The following is a 22,113-nucleotide window of genomic DNA, read 5'->3' as shown; positions in this document are numbered from 1 at the left end:
CCAGGGAGGGGACCTGGCTTTCTTGGGTCACGTAGCCAAGGGGCAACTGAGCTGGGACCCTGGGCTCCGAATGTCTTTTCTGGGAAAGAACTGACCTGATCTCTTGATGCCAGGAACTTGGAGGAGAAGCGGCTCCTATGGAAGCTTCCAGATGTGTCTGAGGCAGGGGGTGAGTTATGGTTGTACATAAGGGCTTGGAGGTCTCAAATGGGAAAGGCTTGTTTAAACTAGGGGAGAGGGAATTCCCTGGCAGTCTAGTGGCTAGGACTCCACGGTTTCACTGCCGAGGGCAGGAGTTCGATTCCTGGTTGGGGAACTAAGATCCAGTAAGCCATGGGATGCAGCTAAAAATGTTTCGTAAATAAACTAGGGGAGAACTAGGGATGTGCTGGAGGCAGGCAAGTGTAGGCATCAAGGAAAGCTTAAAAGGGCTTTGACAAAGTGGGAAGAGAGGGCATCCCAGGGGGTGGGCACAGGAGGTGCAAAGGCCCTGAGGCAGAATTCCTTTGCAAACCACATACAACCCCAGCAGGACCAAAGGAAAAGGGTGCAGGACACAAGAAGTCAAAGGGAACAGAGCCACAGATCAAAGAGCTTGGGTGTAGGGCTGAGGAGGAGCCCAGGTCACTGGAGGGCTGGGGTCAGGAAAAGGGCACAGCTGACCTCAGACCTCCCCAGGCTCTGGCCGCCTGTCTGCCAGCTGGGAGCCATGCTCTGGGCCCAGCACGCCCAGCCCTGTGGCTGCTCAGTTCACCAGCGAGGGGGCCACTCTGTCCGGCGTGGACCTGGAGCTGGTGGGGAGTGGCTACCGCATGTCACTGGTAAAGAGGAGGTTCGCCACAGGTATGCCCTCGCCCTGCCACTGTGCATCCCTGGAGCCAGGACCAGGCTGGGCTCTGAGTCCCACTCATTGCTTCTGCTAGGATGCAGGGGGAGGGGAGACATTTAGGGTGTTTGGAGAAGATAGGTGGGTGTTGGGGCCTGGAGACCCAAGATGGGGGGTACGGGTGGAGAGATGGGTGGTCAGAGCCCCAGTGAAAGGGATCAAGAAGTATCCTCTATGGGACTTCCCTGACGGTCCAGTGGTTAAGACGCCATGCTTCCACTGCAAGGGGCATGGATTTGAGCCCTAGTCAGAGAACACATGCGCAGAGCAGCCAAAAAAGAAAGAAAAAAGTGTCCCTTGGCTGGCTGGCGTCCTTGCAAGAACCCAAGGCAGGGAGCCAGAAGCCCCGCTGGTGCATCCACCACCACCCCCATCCCATGCTTCTATCCCCACAAGGGGCTCCTGGGGTCCATGGGGCAGTGGGAACAGTGAGTTACAGGGGTGTTTGGGAGAGCTTAGGGGATCCCTTCTCCCCTCACCACTCTGTCTCCACAGGGAAGTACCTGGTGAGCTGTTAAGCCTGCAGCAGCTGACCAGCGTTGCTGGCCCCAGCTCTGCACTGCATCCTGGTGCTCGCTGACTGCTTCCTGCCCTCCTGCTGGACCCGGGGGCTCCCCATCTGGCCTCCCCTGAGGCCCTGACTCCGTGGAGAGGATCCCCATACTCAATTTGGCTGAGCCTGAGATCTACTCCTGCTCACGCCAACTCCCATGCAGGTCCTCGACCTTTTGATGTTCTTTACATAAACACTCTATTTTCTAATAAAATAAATAACAAGACTTTTCCTGCACCAGGAAATTTCCTTCACATTTCCAGAGAGGAGAGGAAGAAAAGACTGATGGGTAGGAGAGATCTAAAATTCCTAATGATCTTACCACCACCCCTCCACCCTTACCTAGCCAGTGCAGGGTGATACTGAGGGTAAAAAAGCCAGATATGAACACCCCCAACCCCATGGATACCTCCAGTCCTGTGGGCTGGTGAAAGAGAACACGGACTAGAGGAACCTCGAGGGGGATGCCAGGAAGACTTCCTAAGCAGAGGGCAGTATAAACGGGGCTTTGAGGTTTGAGTAGAAGTTTTCAGGCTGGCATGGACATGCCAAGCAGAATAATATGAGTTGGCATCCCAGGGAGTGGGCACAGGAGGTGCAAAGACCTCGAGGCAGGATTCCTTTGCAAACCACACACAGCCCTGTGGGACCAAAGGAAAATGGTGCAAAAAGCAATTAGTGTGAGGAAGCGAATAGTCAACAGACACTGACTGAGGACTTACATCACCTACAGCCGTGAGCAAGATAAAGCTCTTAGAAGCTGTGAGGCTGTGAAGCTGAAAAGACAGGGTTTAGAGCCAGTGGCTGTGTGACCAAGCCAGTAACTTGAGCTCCCCAGGCCTCATCCGTAACCCACCTCACTCGGTGGTTGTGAGGAGGTCACATACTTTGAAGAGTGCCTGGTACAGAGGAAGCACTCCAGAAGTCCTGGTATTCTCTTATTTACTGGGGGTCCCTGAGTGGAAGATGGGGACCTGAGTGCAGGTGGGCAAGGGGTGGCCTGAGGGAGGGCCAGGACAAGTGAGGGAGCCAGCATACTGTGGTGGGGAGCAGATCTGAGCTTGATGGAAAGTCCTGGGTCCTGGTGGACATGTGGGGATCCTGGGTACCTGACCCTGAAGGCCGTGGAGATCCCAGGGATGGCACCAGCATGCATACTTTGCTGCCTCCAACAGGACTTTAGAGCCAGCGCAGGTGGGTCCTTCCCCTCACAGGCCCTCAGCTCCTCAGCTGCAAGTTCATAGCCCACACTCACCCTACGTTCCCTGAGTTCATGAGCCCCATAAATATGCTAGAATCAAATGTCAGAGCCTATGGGATTGTCCGCTCCGTCCAAGTCTTTGCACACGTGCATACATGAGTACGCGTATTCTCAGTGGCTTTGAGCCCTCCAAAACAGTCCCTTTGCTAGTCCTGTATGGCTAAAAGGCTGGAGTGCCATGTCCACACTCTGGACCAGAGCATGAGGAGACACTGATGTTTATCACAGCTCTGAGCATTATCTGGATTTGGGTTCTGCCCATCTGATAAGAAGCAGGAAAATGTTACCTCCTGGTGGCTTTCATTTGCTTTCTTTGGGTCACAAGTGAGGCTGGGCAACCTTTAAAACACATCAGGCATTTCTGGGTGCGGCCCCGTAAGTGCCCGGACATCCAGAACTGGCGTGACAGGTGCCTAGGTGGGAGGGTGAGTCCCAGGAGGGAAGGTGAGATCCCCATTTAACTGGCCAAGCCCAAGCAGACAGCCCTGTCGTTGGGTGGTTTACAATGCCATGGTCTCCTACACCTCGGAGGCCTCCAAACACAAAGCGATTAGGTGACCAGCCAGAGGCCACTGCAGTAGGTGAATGGCCTGAGATTTTTTTTTTTAATTGAGGTGGCATTCACATAACAGAAAATTAATGATTTAAACAATTCAGGGACTTTCCTGGTGGCCCAGTGGCTTAAACACAGCACTCCCAATGCAAGGGGCCTGGGTCTGAGAACCAGATCCCACATGCCACAGTGAAAAGATCCCTCCCACAGCCAAATAAATAAATAAAACAATATTTAAAAAAAAAATACAAAAGAATTTAGTGCCATATAGCACAACCACAATGTTTTCAACTGTCCCCTCTAGTTCTAGAACATTCCGATCACCCCAAAAGGAAATCCATTCCCATTAGCTGCCACTCCCCATTCCCTCCAGGCCCTGGTACCTACTAATCTGCTCTCTGACTCTAGAGATTTGCCTGTTCTGGACATTTCATATAAGTGGGTTCATAAATGATGTGGTCTTTCTAGCCTGGCTTCTTTCACTCAGCATAGTTTTCATTGTAGCATGTGTCACTGCTTTCTTCTTTGTTAAGTCTGAATAATATTCCAGATTGTTTTCATCCACTCATCCTTTTATGGACACAGGTTGTCTCCACCTTTTGGTGATTGCCTTGTGCTACTATAAACATGGTGCATACCTGTTTGAACACCTGTTTTTTATTTTTTGGGGGGTGGATACCTAGGAGAGGAATTAAATTCCTGGGTCATATGATAATTCTAGTCTGTATTTGAACCCAAGCCCTCCAGCCCCACGGTTCTACCCTGAAAATTTTTGAAGCCACCTGGGACTTCAGTTTTCACATTGCCAGCCGGGCAGGGCCAGCTTGGTCAGCAACCAGGGCCCGCATATTGGGGGGGGTGGAATTGGGGAGAGGGATGACACAGGAAGAGGGCACTTGGCTGATGTGGAGGGGGATGGGCAGAGGCACACCCACCAGATCTGTTGTCTGATTAAGCTCTCCTACCACGCTGTTGTGGAGAAGGAAATGGCAACCCACTCCAGTATTCTTGCCTGGAGAATCTCATGGACAGAGGGGTGTGGGGGACTACTGTCCAGGGGGTCGCAAAGAGTCGACAGGACTAAAGCAACTGAGCACGCACACACACATGGAATTTGTGAACGCAGGAAACCCGAGGGGGCCCCACTGGGTAAGAGAGGAACTTTAAACCAGGGAACTTCAACGGGCCCCGTAATTCGAAGGTTTGATATCGCAAGCAAGTGCAAGAGCCAGGGTCTCTGTGGCCCGAAAGTGTTAGTCGCTCAGTTGTGTCCAACTCTTTGCGACCCCATGGACTGAAGCCCACCAGGCTCCTCTGTCCAAGGACTTCTCCAGGCAAGAATACCGGAGTGGGTAGCCGTTCCCTTCTGCAGGAGATCTTCCCGACCCAGGGATCTGAGGCCTGAAATGCCCCCATGTGAGGCAGACATTTAATGCCATCGCTCTTCCACGCCCACAGAGTAGCTCATGCAGTTGCTCTGTGTTGACCTTGCTCCCCAGACCTGTCCCAGCAGGATGAGCCTGAGTGTAGTTCCTCCACGTTACAGATGAGGAAATTTAAGTGCAGCCAGGACCTGCTCCTCTTCCTCCTAGGGAGGAAATCGCGATGGGGGAGGAAGCAGAGGATGCCTTGAACCACCGCCTGGCTTACACCTGTGGACCTGGAGCTCTCCTCTGCAACCCGGCTCATCTAATGTGCCAACACCAGAAAGTTCTAGACAATCAAACGCAGCACAAGCAGGGTTCGAATCTTGGCCAGCCCCAACCTCAAGAATCTTCCAATCTGACTTGCAACTTTGCCAATACCAGCCCGCGGCACCCGGAGGTCTGGGGGCTCCGGATAGATTATGGGGTTCTGAAATATTGTAACCCCTTGAAGAGCCACTGGGATCAACTCGCCTGCTTGTTCCCCTCCACCCGCCCCCCCCCCGACACACACACCCTCTTAATAATTTCATCATCGAACACACGTTGGACCAATCTTGGGGCCCTGTGCCAGAGATAGGAAAGCGCCTCTCGCACATCTCCAGCCTCGGGGTGCTCACTCTCTGGCTGTGGGCGGGACCCAAATGGGGTCTGGAGCCGGGATATGGTCAGGGGAAGCTAGAAGCCGCGGGGTTGGCGCGATCCCGCCATTTGGAGGGGAAGGGGCGGGGTCGGGGAGGGAAGAGGGGCGCGGCCGGGGGAAGAAGGGCGGGGCGGGCCGGAAAACTTAGACCCGGCCTTCCAAGAACGCGGCTCAGCTACTGTAGGGGGTCCGGCGGGAGGCCCGCAGGAGGGCGTGATCCCTGGAAGGGCGAGGCCTCGCGCTCAAGTGCAACTCTTCCTCCTGCTCCGGAGCAGGATAAGGGGTCGGAGGCTGGACGGTTGTCTTGGGGTAAGTACTGGGGCCCCTGAGGATCTAGTGGAACTCTGGTGGAGGGGCGGAGTCGGGGCTCTGGGGAAACCTGAACGGATCCCTGGGTTCGGGGTATCCGCTGCGTGTACCCTGAAGTGTGGTGGTGGTTTAGTCGCTAAGTCGTGACCAACTCTTGCGATCCCATGGGGGCAGCGAGATCCTGGAGCCCCGGGTCTCAATAACCCTGTTGCCCTCACCCATCGGTAATAGTAGTCGCCTGCGTCCCACGGCCGACTCAATCCCGGCCCGGAAGGAAGCCTCACTCACGCCTGGGGAATGGGGGGACACCGAGGCCCCTGATCCTGTAACTGCCCCGTTGCAGCCGTGGTGCACACAGTGAAGCCACCCTGGACCCCCGCCACCCGCCTTCCTCCTAGGATAGAGTGGGAACCGAACGAAGAGTGGAGTGCGCTTTGTACACGCTGGCCATTACTATTACTGTCATCGTTATTGTTAAAATTGTTAGCACGCTGATTGGGAGCGTCTGGGCAGGAACAGCAACAGCCTTGCCAGGCGCTGCACCAGGTTCCCGCGTGGGACCCCAGCTAACAGTTTCCTTTGGGATTCATTCAGGTCCCGGCTCAGCCAGTGCCTGGCTATATAGCTTGCTTCTGATTGCTCCTGCTCTCTGAATGCACCTCAGTGTCCCCTCCTTGAGGCAGCAGACTGACCCAGCTTCCGCGAGGATGCCTGAGCTGTTAGCCTGCAAAAGCTTTTATGGTGGGGGCGCTTCTGGCCACTGAAAGACCTAAAGCAAGTGATTGTATGTCTCTGACCCTTGGTTTCCTGTATGTCAAGTGGGGCTCACGATATGGAACTTTGGTGAAGGTAAAATAAGTGCAACAACCAAACCGTGGGGCCACAGAAAGCCAGCCATGCCTATGAGTATATTAATAATTATAATTATTATATTGCATCATTAGCCATCTTTATGGCTTCTCCACCAACTTTCCCTCTGGGTCAGATTTTTTTTTTCATGGCCACTTTTCAGATGGAGAAGCTGAGGACCTGTTCCCCTCCCCCCCCAACCCTCTACCCCAACTTCTCCTGCCCCCTCTCCCTACCCCTACTCTTTTCCCCTATCCCTTGGGCCAGGACCTCCTTGTCCAAATCTGGAATTCAGGGCCCAGGGGAAGTTTGCTGGATTTGGGACTGGCCCTGGGGCCATATGGGCTTCCCCTGGTGGCTCAGATGGTGAAAAATCCACCTGCAATGCAGGAGACTTGTTTTGATCTCTGGGTCGGGAAGATCCCCTGGAGAAAGGAATGCTACCCACTCCAGTATTCTTGCCTGGAGAATCCCATGGACAGAGGAGCCTGGTGGGCTACAGTCCATGGGGTCGCAAAGAGTTGGACACGACTGAGCAACTAGCCACACACTTCCAGCTGGGGCCGCAGCTTTCTCCCACAGCCCTGTCTGTTCCCAAGGTGGCCACCAGCACTGGTGGTATGATGGTGAGTATAGCTGCCTTCCAAGGTGGCCACCATGCCTGACAGGTATGAAGAGTCCAGAGGAAGAGGGGTGGCCCCTGCGTCAGGCCACTGGGCCCCCACCTCTCAGCTGCCCGTGTGAGCAGCTCATGTTTGCACAGCCCAGCCCAGACACCCTCCATTCCGCTCTCCCTCACCAAGAGTGTGAAGATTGATCTCTAACAACAGAGTGTAAAGATTGATCCTCTGGGTGTGGAGGAACTGAGGAGGGGCCTTGGAGCTTCTCTCCTCCAAGCCAGAGCTTGGGGAATCCAGACAAGCCGGCTTGGCCCAGGGACCTTAGGGCTGGGCTGGGTTAGCCCAAGGGGAGGAGATAAGGTGTCACTGAGTCTTCTCTTCCTGCCAATGGCCTCTGAGGCTCAGAGTGGGACAATGGCTTGCCCTCCAACCCCCATGACCCCAGGAGGATGCACACTGTGGTCCCTCCACCTGAAGGGAATCTGGTTGAGCTTGATTGCCCCCCATGATAGGGGAACTCACTACCAACATCACAAACTAAAGGAGATCCCACTAGGCGGTGGTTAAAGGCAGGGACTGGGATACCACTTAACCTCCCTTGAATGAGTTCCTTGACCTCTCTGTGTTTCAATTTCCCTAGCAAACAAAATGAGGCTAACAAAGCCCTACCCCAGCGCGAGTGTGCAATGTAGGTGGGAAGGCTGCCTGCGAGACCTGGCATGTTAACTCTATCTTTAATTATGTTCTCATTCATGACATTTATTGATCGTTGTGTGCAAGAAATTAACAAGACCTGGAAAAGGGCCCTGACCCAGTTTGGGGGTCCTTCAGAAGGTTCCCAGGGGTTCAATTTCCGCATCAGCCCTGGATCATGGGAAGAGTTGAAGCCTTGATCCGCGATGCTTGGCCTGCCTCCCCCAGCCTCAGTTTCCCTATTGAAGAAATGAGCCCAGAGATGCCCTTTGCTCATCTGGGGGCAGGGCTGGCATTTAATCAGAGGCCTATGTCCAGCCTCAGAATCCTTCCTGGACTCATCCCAGGTACCCCAGGCAGTTTCTGCAGTAGGTGAGGGCCAGCTCTTTCAATGAGTCATCCATTAGGAGCCCTGGGACCTGGAAACAGGACTCAAAGGTCTAAAGGACATGTGTCACCCGGCCCCCTCCCACCCTTTCTTCCACACCCAGGGGTTCACCAGAGTGAATGTTGGGCGTATATTTGCATAAAACCCACTCACACACCTGGTAAACAATGTCAGCTCATAATGAGCCATTCTTAGAAATTATCTTTACTGGGCTTTCACTCCTTTTTATTCCTGTTTACAAAAGCAACCCATGGTTCTTGTAAAAAAGGACCAGCCTATCATTGCTGGAAGGCCAAACTGGTACGAACCAGTGAGGGGTCACCCACAGGTCCAGGTGGTCAGTGTTCAAATTCCAGCAGCCTGGCCTCTGATAGGTGGGTGCCCTCTCTGTGCCCACCTGAACCCCACTGCCAGGAATTGGGACCTGGGCTCTCCTTGGGAGGCTCATTAAGATCTACAAAGGCCCATCCACAGGCCAGTGATTCACACCCTTTCCTGCAAGCACCCCCGACTCCCATCCTTGGCTTTGTCTCCCCAGAACTTGCCCTTTCCTGGAAAATTGTCTCATTCACTACTTCTGTCCCCTATTAGCCCTTCGCCTCCCCGATAATGGTGGTTGGTCTCCCTCGACTTGGCTGGGTGCCCAGAACCTAGAGTAGGATCATGCTATACACTGCGTGTTCAGCTCAGAGTGCTGACCAGTGTGCAAGTCATATCAGTAGCTGGTGCTACTACTAATATTGTTACTGTTGGCACTGTGTTGGCACTTCATAAACGTGTGTGTGACTTGGAGAAAAAGTCATCGCTTGGTCCTCTAGCCTCTCCCAGGGCTCGGGGGATTATATATACAAATGGGGTTCTCCTGCCACCCCAGAATGTTTCAGGTCCCCATCCCCATCCAGATGCCAGCTGAGGGTCGGTGGGGAGTGGAGGAGCAAGGAAAGCCCCAGTGGCTGATATTTAGCACGTGCCGAGGGTAACCCATGAGTGGTCAGCTGTCACCAGGCAGCTTTGGAGAGAGGATGCTGAGGCCTGGAGTGGGAAGGGACAGCTACTTGCTCCGAGTCTGCAGATGGCCAGTAGCAGCTGGGTCAGACTTTCCTACCCCCAGGGGCCACCGTGGCAGCTTCAGAAGCATCAGTTTTCTTGGTCCTCACAGCTGCTTGGTGGGGGGGGAATGAGCCCTCATGTTCCTGACTTAAAAACTGAGCCCCAGTGACTGGGCTGTTTGGGAGCACCCTGGAGCTGGAGGGTAGGAAGTGGGGCAGGTGGCAGTGTGTCTGACAGGTCTGGAGAAGGACCCAGGATTCACCCTCTTCAAACCTCAGTTCTCTCATCTGAAAATTGGGAGTCTCGTGTGGGAAATCACCTTGACATGACCTCCAAGTTGGCATCAGGCATGCCCTCACCATCTGTGAAATAGTGCCAGGTGGGGATGCGGGGCTGGCCCAGACCCCCAAGAATGCTAACCTGGATTGTGTGGCATTCTCACTTCCCCACATGTCTCAGGGCTTCACTGATGGCTCAGATGGTAAAGGATCTGCCTGCAATACCTGGTTTCAATCCCTGTGTTGGGAAGATCCCCTAGAGGAAGGCATGGCTACCCATTCCAGTATTCTTACCTGGAGAATCTTCATGGACAGAGGAGCCTGGCAGGCCACAGTCCATGGGATTGCAAAGAGTTGGACACAACTGAGTGACTAAGCATACGTGTCTCAGCCTCTCTGTCTTCCTGGCCTCCCAAGGGACAATGATGAGAACAAGGTGAGAAGAACAGAGGTGCCTGGAGCCACACATGCCCAGACCTTGCCAGGCCTTGGCTGTCACTTGGGGGTGTAGACAGAGGATGGGGGACTAGCGCACTGTTACCAGCGGGGGTTCCTAATTAATTCTGCTGAGTGATTGGCCTCTTCTGCACATCTAGTGTCTCATGAGTATTCAATGAGTTATTAATAAGAAGTACTGTGTATATATGCAATGAATCAAGACTGTTCAGTGAGCATGTCTCTGGGTGCCTTGGGGCTGTTTAGTGGCTGGTCCGTATCATATTCATTGTTATAATATGCATATTAATTAGGGCTTTCCTGGTGGTTCAGTTGGTAAAGAACCCATTGGCAATGCAGGAGACCCAGGTTTGATCCCTGGGTGGGGAAGATCCCCTGGAGAAGGAAATGGCAGCCCACTCCAGTATTCTTGCCTGGAGAATCCCATGGACAGAGGAGCCTGATGGGCTGCAGTCCTTGGGGTTGCAAACAGTCGAACACGATTGTGATAATATGTATATTCATTAATGCATCACAGATGCATCTTGCAACTATTAATTGTTGCCTTATAACTATTTCATGTATTATAAATCCTGACTGCCTCTTGTATAGTTAGTGGGTCATTCATGTTTAGCACTTCTTACTCATTAAATACATCGTGAATGTATTTCAGTGCCAGGAATATTTGGCCCTTTCACATATTAAGAAGGAGTCAGGGATATTCAGTGCCTCTTGGTCCTGCCCCCTTGGCTCCATGGTTGGGCTTGCTGACTTACCAGGACTGAATCACCTGCATCCTCTAAGGTCCTGAGTAGGGAACGGTGACAGCTGTTGCCTGCCATGGGGTTAGGCTGAAATGACACACAAGGAAATAGCCAATACGTGAATCATCGTTAGTATTTTTGCCCGTACAACAAACAGCAGCAAGTGTCACCTGGGGCTTGAGCTTGTGAGGGCCAAGACGCTGGGCCCCATTTCTGGGACTCCATGTTGGCTGGGGAGATAAATAGGAAAGAAGCGAGTAGATTTGTCCAGTGGTGGTGGGAGCAGCAGAGGAAAGTGGAGCCGAGGTGGGGTGGTTTAGTTGGGAGGCTGAGGCCTCTCTAAGGAGATAATGTTGGATGGAGGCCTGAAGATCAAGGAGAACCAGGGGGAAGAGCAGGAGGGAAGGGCGTCTGAAGTGGAAGGTGCAAAGGCCCTGTGGCAGGGTCAAGCCTGGGTGTTTGAGTCCATGTGTGCTTCGTCGCTCAGCTGTGTCGCACTCTTTGTGACCCCATGGACTGTAGCACACCAGGCTCCTCTGTCCATGGAATTCTCCGGGCAAGAATACTGGAGTAGGTTGCCATTCCCTTTTCCTGGGGATCTTCCCGACTCAGAGATCGAACCTCGGTATCCTGCACTGCAGGCAGATTCTTTACCGTCTGAGCCACCAGGTGTTGTGTGTGGCTGGAGTGGAGGAGAGTGGCTGGAGTGAAGGAGAGGAGGCAGAGGTCATGGGGTGGGGGGAGAAGGGGATTGAGAGCACCCAAGCGTGGGGAGCATTATTGATTCAGTGGACATGAATTTGAGCAAACTCCGGGAGATGGTAAAGGACAGGGAACCCTGGTGTGCTGCAGTCCATGGGGTGGCAAAGATCTAGACACGGCTGAGCAACTGAACAGCAAGAAGCAGAGGCTTATGGGTCTCAGTCAATGGAAACAAGAGGCTTTGCTGTGTACAGTGGAAGAAGCAGGCTCTGGGTGATTGTGAAGTTGCAGTGGTGCATGGAAGGCAAATAGCCCCCAGCAGGATTGGCTGGTATTGCAGTGGGGTACCTTTCATGGCTCTCCCATACGCCCAGGAAAGAACCCCACTACTCAGTTTGGCATTCAAGGTCTTTATGGGGTCTGGCCTCAGAAATCAACCCTCTCCAAATTCTGCTTTTCAACAAAATAAACCACGTGATTCCTTGAATAGTCTTTGTTTTCTTTCTCTTCCTCGCTTTTGCATTCGCTCTCCTATCTGAACTCCCCTTGGTGAACTCATACGCATCCTTCAAAACCTCAGCCTCAATACCCCAATCCATTCTTCTGGCCCAGACCTGAAACCACAGGTGTCTGGATTTGTCTCCCCCAGTCTGAGAGCTTCTGGAGGGCCAGGCCCAGGGTTGAGGCTTCTCAGTTCCTCCAGAATCTGTTTGTTGAATGAATGAATGTTTCATATGTGTGCTTTGGGGTAAGAGACTACAACACCCTTCTCAGGACTGAAGAATTTGGAGACAAAGTGGGTTTCTGTGACAATGCAAGTCACCCACTGGGCCACCTTAGAATGACTCTCTGAGCTTCACTTCCCCAGCTATGAAGTGAGGGTGGGGATTCTCCCAGAGTTACTCAGACCCCACAGACTTCAGACTGAGCAGCTATTTCGGCTTCCATAAGTCCAGTCCTTCCCAGTCTGGAGAGGGTAGACAGCAGAATTTTGGGGTGGGGTAGGGGGTCAGAGATTTGAAAGCAGGCCTGAGAGGAACTTCTCACCAACCACTTAGCCCACTGACAAAGGTCCCAGAGTTGCTGCACAGCTGCTTGGAGGAAGTAATTCCAAGGGGCTTCCCATCGACACTGGGTGCCTAAGCCCCAGCCTTTCCCAAGGTAGGTGTGAGGTCATTACCTCTTTAGAAAGTAAAACCTATAAGGGGAGATTGGGGACCACCTGGGGTACCGCCCACTGAGACACCCAGGGAGGTATTCTGGATTACTGAATCCCCAGCACTCTCAGCCTGACTGAAAGGGGGCCCCAGGGATTCTTTTTTTATGCAAATCTGGATATGCGGTGTTGTGAGTTTGGAAATATTTCCTGCTTGAAGTTTCAAGGGGCCATGAGTTAGCGTTGGGGTGACCTAGGTGGATGAAAAAGGGAAAGGGAGTGCTCGCTTCGGCAGCACATATACTAAAATTGAAAAAGGGAAGGGGAGCTGGGGTGCATTAATAGAGGTCTAGAGTTGGGAGAAGGGGAAATGAACCTCCATCCCCTCCCCCGCCCCCAACTTGAACTCTCAGATCCCAGTCAGGAGACTCACAGAGACTGAGAGGATGGAATCTCTTGTAAGCTCCCTCCATTTTAAGAAAAGATGTGGCAAGAAAAAGTTGGGAATGCAGGTAGCTAACAAAGAGTGAGTGTTTCATATGCAAAGAGTTCTTACAAATAAACGAGAAAGAAAGTGCAAGGAAAAGAACAAGCATTAATGGAATTATTTAGAACCAAATGACCACCCTGAAGAGGTTCTCTTTTGTCCAGACACCCTGATCCCTGTAATATGAGCCATTTAGTCATTTTATCCCTTCTCATCCCTTCCTCCTTCCCAATGCCCAGTTTGGCTGAATTGTTGTTCTTGTTTAGTGGCTAAGTTGTGTCCAACTCTTTTCTGACCCCATGGACAGTAGCCTGTTAGGCTCCTCTGTCCATGCAGTTTCCCAGGCAAGAATACTGAAGTGGGTTGCCATTTTCTTCTCCAGGGTATCTTCCTGACCCAAGGATCAAACCCCTTTCTCCTGCATTGGCAGGTGGATTCTTTATCATTGAGTCACCAGGGAAGCCTGCTGAGTTGTAGATATTCCTATTTCGCTGAGTTAATTTTCTTTGTTTTGGGAACTAAACACGTTCCCAGCTAAGGGATCCTTGGCCATTTAGGTTTGATTTTCTATTTAAATAGAAATAAACAGTAATAAATCTCAAATACTCCATCCAGGGAATTTATCTAAACCGAAAGAAATGGTAACCCACTCCAGTGTTCTTGCCTGGAGAATCCCAGGGACGGCGGAGCCTGGGGGGCTGCCGTCTATGGGGTCGCACAGAGTTGGACACAACTGAAGCAACTTAGCAGCAGCAGCAGCAGCATATCAAGGTTCTGTGTTCAGCCCTCTTTTCCCTCTTTGAATCCTTCCTCCTTTTCAATTCTCTATTCCATTTCTATGTTTATTTAAATAAAACCAGGATTTCTCAATCCTGACAATGTTGACATTTGGGACTGGATCATTCTCTGTCATGGGGCTGTCCTGTGACCTGTAGGATGCTCATTTAAGCAGCATCTCTGGCCTCCGCCCACTCCATGCCATTAGCAGCCCCATATCTCTACCCTGCCCCAATCATGACAACCAGAAATGTCCCCAGACATTGCCCGGTAAGTATCCCCTGGGAGCAGAATAATCCCTGGTTGAAAACTGATTTAGACTCTAAATAAATTCACCCTATGAATGAGGGTGTCTGAGTTAGAAGTTGGGGTCCCATGTCTTCTAGCATCTGTGGGTCTCTGGCCACCAGTGTCACCAAAGAGAACATTGTGACATCTCGTATCTAATTTTTGGTGACTTGGGCTTTCTACTGCAGCTCCTGAGTTTTTTCCCCATCCTTGGAGCTCAGGGATTTGCCAGGTTTGCCTGAAATACTCCTTTCTTGTGGTCCACTCTGAACTCAGGCTCCTCTTCAGCTCAGGAAAATGCCCTTCTTGGATTTGTTCATTCTTGCATCACATTTGTCAGTTCACAAGATTGTGATATGTCCTTTTAGGACTCACAGACCTGCCCTCCAGATGATGAAACCACCCCCTCGCAGGCTGGCAGCCAAGCCGGGGACACAGCAATAAGACAAGCTCTGTGTCACGAGCAGACAGGGCCCCTAGCTACTCAGGCTCCACTGACTCATTCCCACCTCCGGGCCTTTGCACTTGCTGTTACCTTCCCTGGTATCCTCCTGCCCTCCCCCCACACACACACACCAACCTCAGCCATATTGGCTCCTCTGTGCCATTCACATCCCACTTTAATGTCATCTAGACCTCAAAATCCATGCCCCCCACACACACACACCAGACCCCATTTCCTCCCATGTCATTTCATTGAGGTTTTTATTTAGTGTTTATTCCCCCTGGAGAGTGTGGGTCCCAGAGTGGCAGAGACATTGAGGTATCCCATGCCTGTTCACCACTGGGTCCTCAGCTCCCAGGAGGTGTCTGGCACATAGGAGAAGCACAGTGAATATTGGCTTGAATGAATGTATAAAGTCATTCTGAGAGTCTATATATATGTTTGTATATTTGGCTACACTGTGATTTCCAGGATCTTAGTTCTCCAGCTGGGATTGAATCTGTGTGCTTTGCAGTGGAAGCGAGTAGTCCTAACAATTGGAGCACCAGGGAAGTCCCAAGAGTCAATATTTTTTCAGAATCTTCGGCATCCGAGCATTTATTCATTCATTCAATACTCATTTACCAGACACCTACTATGCACGAAGCCCAGTTCTGGGGGCTGGGGATAAAATGGTGAACAAGACATTTCATGGAGCTCGTGTTCTGGTGGAGAAGATGGATGAAAAGCAGTACCTTTTAAAAGTTTTATCATGTATTTTAGGAGATGAAAGGGGCTTCTCTGGGAGCTCAGCTGGTAAAGGATCCGCCTGCAATGCAAGAGACCCTGGTTCAATTCCTGGGTCAGGAAGAACTGCTGGAGAAGTGTTAGGCTACCCACTCCAGCATTCTTGGGCTTCCCTGGTAGCTCAGCTGGTAAGGAATCCACCTGCAATGTGGGAGACCTGGCTTCAGTCCCTGGGTTGGGAAGATCCTCTGGAGAAGGGAGAGGCTACCCACTCCAGTATTCTGGCCTGGAGAATTCCACGGACTGTATAGTCCATGGGGTCGCAAAGAGTGGGACACGACTGAGCAACTTTCACTTCACTTCAGAAGATGAAAAGTGCTGTGGAAGACAGAAAAAGTGGGCTAAGGTGGAGGATCAGGGCTACCAGTGAGATGATGTGTCCTGAGGAGGTATTCCTGAGATGAGGACAGTTGAGCAAAGACAGGAAAGGGGTGAAGGAGGGAATGTGTGGAAATCTGGGGAATCAGGCAGAGGAAACAACCTGTGCAGAGGTCCTGAGGCAGGACCATTTTTGAGGTCCTCAGCATGTTTGAGGTTAAAATACCAATCATATTCTTACATAGGGTTAATTCCCATTTAACGTTGAAGCTCAGAGAGGTCAAGCTTCTTTCCCAAAGTCACACAGTGGAACCTGTAGAGTGGAGTATGAGCCCTTTCTTGGGGACATACCTGGTCAGAGAGTCCTTGGCTAAGCAGTGTGCAGAGGTAATGATGGGCACATTGGGGAAATGACCTCATGGATCAGTGAAGGCAGCCCTGTCCCCAGCACCAGCACCCTTTTGTAGCTCCAGATAAAATGGGAAACTCCTCTCCTCTCGCTCTTAGGAAAGAGCTGGTTGAAGTTGCTTAGAGCTGGAGGGGCCTAGGAGAATCCACCGACTGCTCTGCAGTGTTTCAGGTGCCAAAGGGGAAAACTGGGAGACCCCAGACCAGCAAGGACTTCCTGAGGCAATCTGAGGTAAACGTTGAGGTTCACATATTCATTCAACAAACACCGGTAGAATGCCCACTAGGTACCAGGTGCCAGGAGCTCCCTTCACACCTGCACAACCCAGTGACGTGGGGATTGCTCACATGTCTCCTTTATAGCTGAGGATACTAAGGCCCCAGGTATGAAGGGCACACGGCCAGGGAGTGATGGAATTGGGACTGAAACCCAGGAATTTAGCTCCAGGGGGCACCTTTCTGAGATAAGCCAGTAAGCGTTTAATGGATCGGTAGGTCCTGCCTTGGGTCTAATTTAGCATTTTCATGCTGTTCATTTTCACATTTAGGGCTGGAACACAGCACAGATACCACCTTTTCAGACAAAAGGACATCAAGGGAGGCCAGGGAAGCCTGGGAAAAGGATCTGAACAGGAGACCAAGGGCTCTGCATAGATATGGGAAAGGAAATCTAGGAGGAGGGGTTTTGACGGATGAACAAGCGTTTGCCAGAGAGAAACTATGTGAACTTACTTTTATTCATAAAGTATTCCTTTAGACACTCCTTGCTTCCCCTGTGCATCTGCCTCATGCTGGGCAATCCAAGGACCCCCAAGAAGCTCTCAGTCTTAAGAAATCAAAATCAGATACAGACACCCTCATGGGACCATGACTGAGCCAGAGAGGGCCATGGGACTAGAGGTGGTGAATAGGGAACGAGGACTCTTCCTGAGGGGTCAAAGAGGGCTTCCTAGAGAATGGATCATTTGAGATGAGCTTTAAAGGAGGAACAGGAGTTTGCCAAAGAAGATAGCGTTGTTTGCGACATGCTGAGCCTGAGAGGCCTGTGAAGAGCCAGGGCCCGTGTTCAGCTCCGTGTGTGTGTCAGTCCCTCAGTCGTGTCTAACTCTTTGTGACCGCATGAACTGTAGCCCGCCAGGCTCCACTGTCCATGGGGTTCTCCAGGCAAGAAGGCTGGAGTGGATTGCCGTTCCCTTCTCCAGGAGATCTCCCTGACCCAGGGATTGAACCTTGGTTTCCTGCATTGCAGGAGATTCCTTACCAACTGAGCCATCAGAAAAGCCCATGCTCAGCTCACAGGACCATTAAAAACAGTCATGAGACTTCCCTGGTGGGCCAGGGGTTAAGACTCTGTTCTTACACCACAGTGGGGCACAGGTTCGATCCCTGGTGGGGGAACTAATATCCCACATACAGTGCCCTGCCACCAAAATGTAGAATGAGTGATGGTTATATCAGAAGCTCAGAGCTTCCTGGAGGGGCAAGTGAAAAGGGAAGCAGGAAGGATCCCAGCAGCTCTCAACTACTAAAAGGGGAGTTCTCTGTCTCTTTCTCTGGGAGGCTCCTGAGCCATCTCTGAGGCTGGAACATAAAGAGGTCCAGGTTGGATGTCAAGGATTCTGGGCACACTGAATCTGAGAGGCTCCCCTTGGCATCTCCATGCCTGTTTTCTCTGTAAATATATTTCCCTAGTAGGCCCTGGCCAACAGTCAGAGCCAAATGGGGTACTGGAGGAGGTAGGGGGCAGGGGAATCCCATCTGGCACCTTTAGCGAGTGTTGTTGTCTGCAGGAGCTGTCCAGGGATCTCCTCAGACCACTCCCAAACTCCGGTGGACCACAATGAGGTGTTCCCGTCCCCTGCGGAAAGAGGCGGGCCTGGCTCTGGTTCTAGCCACCTTAACCCTCCTCCTCTTCAGTCTGCACCGATCACCACCCACCTGCCTGAAGGAGCCGCCGCGCGCCCCCAAGTCTCCGGACTGGCCCTCACCGCCCTTCCGCCCCGCGCCCGCCCCCTGCCGGCCCAACACTTCCATGACGTCCCTGCCGGACTTCGCCGGGCAGCCACAGCACATCCGCGACTTCCTGCTGTACAAACACTGCCGCGACTTCACGTTGCTCCAGGAAGTGCCGCCTGGCAAGTGTGCGGACCCTGTCTTTCTGCTGTTAGTGATCAAGTCCTCACCCAGCAATTACGAGCGCCGGGAGCTGGTGCGGCGCACGTGGGGCCGCGAGCGCCAGATTCTCGGCGTCCAGCTGCGCCGCCTCTTCCTGGTGGGCACTGACTCCAACCCGCTGGAGGCACGCAAGGTCAACCAGTTGTTAGCCATGGAGGCGCGGACGCACGGTGACATCCTGCAGTGGGATTTCTACGACTCATTCTTCAACCTCACGCTCAAGCAGGTTGCCTGGGGGTAGGGGGGACGGCGGGAGGCGGGGTGTCACCTGTTTGTCCTTCCTGCCCAAAGCTGCTCCCATCTCCTTTGAGGGGTACTGGAGACCAGAAGCCCCCTCACCCCACCCCCTCTACTGTCATAGTGATCTGAAGTCTTTATCCAAGAAAGGCAGGCAGAAAGGACAGGGTGGTGTGAGCTTGCAAGCCTGGCTCTCCAAGCCTTGATGACCTGGGTTCAAATCCAGGCTCCACGTCTTATTTGCTGTTTGCCCGGGATGATCATTCACTTCTCTGTGCCTCAGTTTCCTCATCAAGGAAATGGAATATTAATTGAACTCATTCACCTCTGAGGGCTACAGTGAGGATTACATGAGGTTTTATTTATTTATTTATTTGGTGGTGCAGCATGCAGGGTCTTAATTTCCTCTATCTGGGGTCAAACCTGCGCCCCCTGCAGTGGAAGCTCGGAGTCTTAACCACTGGACCTCCAGGGAAGTCCTTGAGATGATATTATATTTATAAAGTACCTGGGCCAGTGCCAGGTAAGGTTTCCCAGGTGGAGCTAGTGGTAAAGAACTCATCTGCCAATGCAGGAAATACAAGAGACCTGGTTTTGATCCCTGGGTCAGGAAGATCCCTTGGAGAAAGGCATGGCAACCCACTCCAGTATACTTGCCTGAGAAATCCCATGGACCGAGGAGCCTGGTGGGCTGTAGTCCATGGGGTCGCAAAGACTTGGACACGACTGAAGCGACTTCGCACAGGGGGAAACACTGGACAGAACACATTTTGTTTCTTTGTTCCGGTCTGTCTCCCCCTGAGGCTCAGGTCTGTGCAGTAGATATTCAACAAAGACCTTTCTGATGAAGAGAAACCATGAGAAGTAGAGGTTATCTTGCCCATGCTCAGAGGAGGAATTGAAGACTCCAAGGACCCAACCAGCTTGGGGGGTTGGGAGGGGTGGAGAAAGCTGAGTAGAGATCCAGGTTGAAAGGGGCCCAGTGCAGATTCCTGCTCATAGTAAGTACAGAAAGGTCTGGGTTCAAGACCTTGAACAATAGACCATCTCTGTTGTGTGACCTTACTCAAGGCACTTTCTCTGGAGACCCTCTATTTTCTCATCTGTAAATGGGGTTGAAGACCACACCTGCCTCCTAAAATTGTATTATGGATTCAAGGTAGGGCAGACACTGAGCAAGCACAGTGCCTGGCATGCAGCAATAGTTGTTATGAAGGTAACTAAAGCCAAGGTGGGCAGAGGACCCAGAACCTCTTAACATGCCACGTTCTTAATGCAAAAACATAAAAGCCTATGACAAACGTCAACTTGACAAACATGAATCCAGTGCCTATGAAGTGTTGACCCCATCCTAGGTGCTGATGGCATATAGGAGAGACACAGCTCCCACCCAGGGGGAGTCCAGAGTCTGGTGGGGGAAGTACTGAACTGTTAGTCACTCAGTCATGTCTGACTCTTTGCAACTCCGTGGACTGAAGCCTGCCAGGCTCCTCTGTCCATGGAATTCTCCAGGCAAGGATACTGAGGTAGGTAGTCATTAACTTCTCCAGGGGATCTTCCAGACCCAGGGTTTGAACCTGGGTCTTCTGCATTGCAGGCAGATTCTTTACTATCTGAGCCATGGTAGGGAAAGTAGATGTTATATAAGAATCATACAAGTAATTCTGTGATGGCAGTGCTTGGCAAGGCAGAGTCAGAAAGAATAGCAATAAATGTAAATAAGACAATTTTCAAGCACTTCTTGGTACATTACAGAGCATCATCTCTGAAGATCCCCCAGCACTCCAGGAGGTAGGTCCTATGACAAGTCCTGTCTGGGAGGTTGGAAACTGAGGCACCGAGAGGGGCTGTTGGTTGCAAAGATCACCCCACAGAGTGAATTATTGAACCTAGGTTAGCCTGACTGGAGGTCACTGAGGTGGTCGATAGGGACCCAAAGCCAATGACCTAGGCATCAAGCCCGCATGCCCTGTCTACCCACCGCCTCCTCTTGCAGGTGCTCTTCCTGCAGTGGCAGAAGACACGGTGCACCAATGCCAGCTTTTTGCTCAACGGGGATGATGATGTCTATGCCCACACAGACAACATGGTCGCCTACCTGCAGAGCCACAACCCTGACCACCACCTCTTTGTGGGGCACCTGATCTACAATGTGGGCCCCATCCGGATTCCGTGGAGCAAGTACTACGTGCCAAAGGTGGTCATGGAGGAGGAACACTACCCGCCCTACTGCGGGGGTGGTGGCTTCCTACTGTCCCGCTTCACGGCCACCGCCTTGCGCCACGCCTCCCGCACCCTGGACCTCTTCCCCATCGATGATGTCTTCCTGGGCATGTGCCTGAAGCGGGAGGGCCTGGAGCCCGCCTCACACAGTGGTATCCGCACGGCTGGCATTCACTCCCCTTCCAGCCGCCTGTCCTCCTTTGACCCCTGCTTCTACCGAGAGCTGCTGCTGGTGCACCGCTTCTTGCCCTACGAGATGCTGCTCATGTGGGATGCACTGCGCCAGCCCAACCTCACCTGTGGCAGGCGGAGACAGGTCTACTGAGGTGGTGTCAATGCCCCCAGCCTTGAGGCTACTATCTCTATCCCTATGGAAAGGGCAGCAGCTTCCATCCAGGAAGCTGAGACCTTGGTCCTCCTAAGTAGGCAGAGCTAGGAGGGTACCAGGGAGAGCTCGATGAGTGAATCATCTGGCCAGCGAACTCCTACACATCCTTCAAAACCTACCTGGTACTGCCTGGATCATGTTCCATCCTCCTCCCTTGATTCTCAGCTGGAGGGACCATCTCTTTCCATGACTGCTGAGGGAAGAAGCACTTCTGCTCAGGTCCCAGCTACTGCTGCTACAGCCATTCCTTTTCAATGTCCCACCTCCTAGCCCTGACGTTGATCACGGGCTGAACCCTAAGCAGTGGCCAGCCTCTTCTTGGTCATGAACCTGCTGTGGTAGGTGAGTTCTGGCCATGGTTCAAGGCCAATTGAGAACTTCTGGGTCCACACATAGCTGAAGGGAGAAGGATTTTTCAGCTGGAAGAGAGGGTTACTGTTCTCCATCCCTCCCCAGATCTTGGACCCCTCAGATGGTGGGAGGGGCCAGAGAGGCTGTGAATGTGACTGCCCCTTCCCTGCTTGTGGTGTCAATTGCTCTAACGGTGGGAACATTGAGCAGAGGAGGGAGGCGGCTATCTGTCTCAGACTATGGGAGCTCAGAGTTTCTGGTGTCCCTGGCAGGGCCCAGCACCCTCATCTGTGCTCCCCAAGATTTCAGGGAAGAGTAATGAGGCCAGAGGGGTTCTCACTGGGCCCAAGTCCTGCATACAGACTCACTTTCGTGCCCCGATAAGGGGGATATTCAGGTATTTGGGGTGCCTAAGTTCTCAAACTGGCCCCCACCCCAGTGTGTCTCTCCCATTGGGGAGATCCAAGTGAGCTGGTGACCCCCCACCCTGCCACCCTCAAACAGGTGTCTGAAACGGGCTTCACACGGATTGGGACGGTGGCAAGTGGGGGTCTCACTGCGAGAGCAGATCCTCAGGGAATAAAATGTTTTGCAAAAGAATTTGAGGTCTTTTTTTTTTTTACAGTGATTTACAAGTTTTAAATCAAATCAGTCTACATTCATCCT

At 52.2% G+C, this 22,113-nt stretch overlaps 2 protein-coding genes across 2 annotated transcripts in view; both read left to right on the top strand.

Annotated features, from left to right (window-relative positions):
* Positions 1-1,684, top strand: part of FCHO1 (FCH and mu domain containing endocytic adaptor 1) — a 28,876-nt gene extending 27,192 nt beyond the window's left edge. The window contains exons 26-28 of the mRNA XM_081496449.1: positions 114-169; positions 679-843; positions 1,382-1,684. Coding sequence (XP_081352575.1) covers positions 114-169; positions 679-843; positions 1,382-1,404 — 244 coding nt within the window. The 3' untranslated portion in view covers positions 1,405-1,684. The remainder of the gene's footprint in view (positions 1-113; positions 170-678; positions 844-1,381) is intronic.
* A 3,763-nt stretch (positions 1,685-5,447) lies between these two features.
* On the top strand, positions 5,448-22,047 carry B3GNT3 (UDP-GlcNAc:betaGal beta-1,3-N-acetylglucosaminyltransferase 3). Its single transcript, XM_081496444.1, has 3 exons — positions 5,448-5,629; positions 17,864-18,474; positions 20,482-22,047. The coding sequence occupies exons 2-3, from the start codon at positions 17,914-17,916 to the stop codon at positions 21,031-21,033; spliced, it is 1,113 nt and encodes a 370-aa protein (XP_081352570.1). The 5' UTR covers positions 5,448-5,629; positions 17,864-17,913; the 3' UTR covers positions 21,034-22,047.
* The last annotated feature ends 66 nt before the right edge of the window (positions 22,048-22,113 follow it).

Source organism: Giraffa tippelskirchi, chromosome 6 (genome assembly GCF_054371585.1).
Source record: "Giraffa tippelskirchi isolate mGirTip1 chromosome 6, T2T-mGirTip1v1.2.pri, whole genome shotgun sequence".
Taxonomy (NCBI): Eukaryota; Metazoa; Chordata; class Mammalia; order Artiodactyla; family Giraffidae; genus Giraffa; species Giraffa tippelskirchi.
Note: the sequence above shows the minus strand (reverse complement) of the source record. Positions and strands in the feature narration are given on the sequence as shown.

Bases quoted from the DNA above. Each gene is read 5' to 3' on its own strand.
- B3GNT3 (XM_081496444.1), top strand. From the start codon at position 17,914: ATGAGGTGTTCCCGTCCCCTGCGGAAAGAGGCGGGCCTGGCTCTGGTT. The intron at 18,475-20,481 runs GTTGCCTGGGGG...CTCCTCTTGCAG, and splicing joins TCAACCTCACGCTCAAGCAG to GTGCTCTTCCTGCAGTGGCA.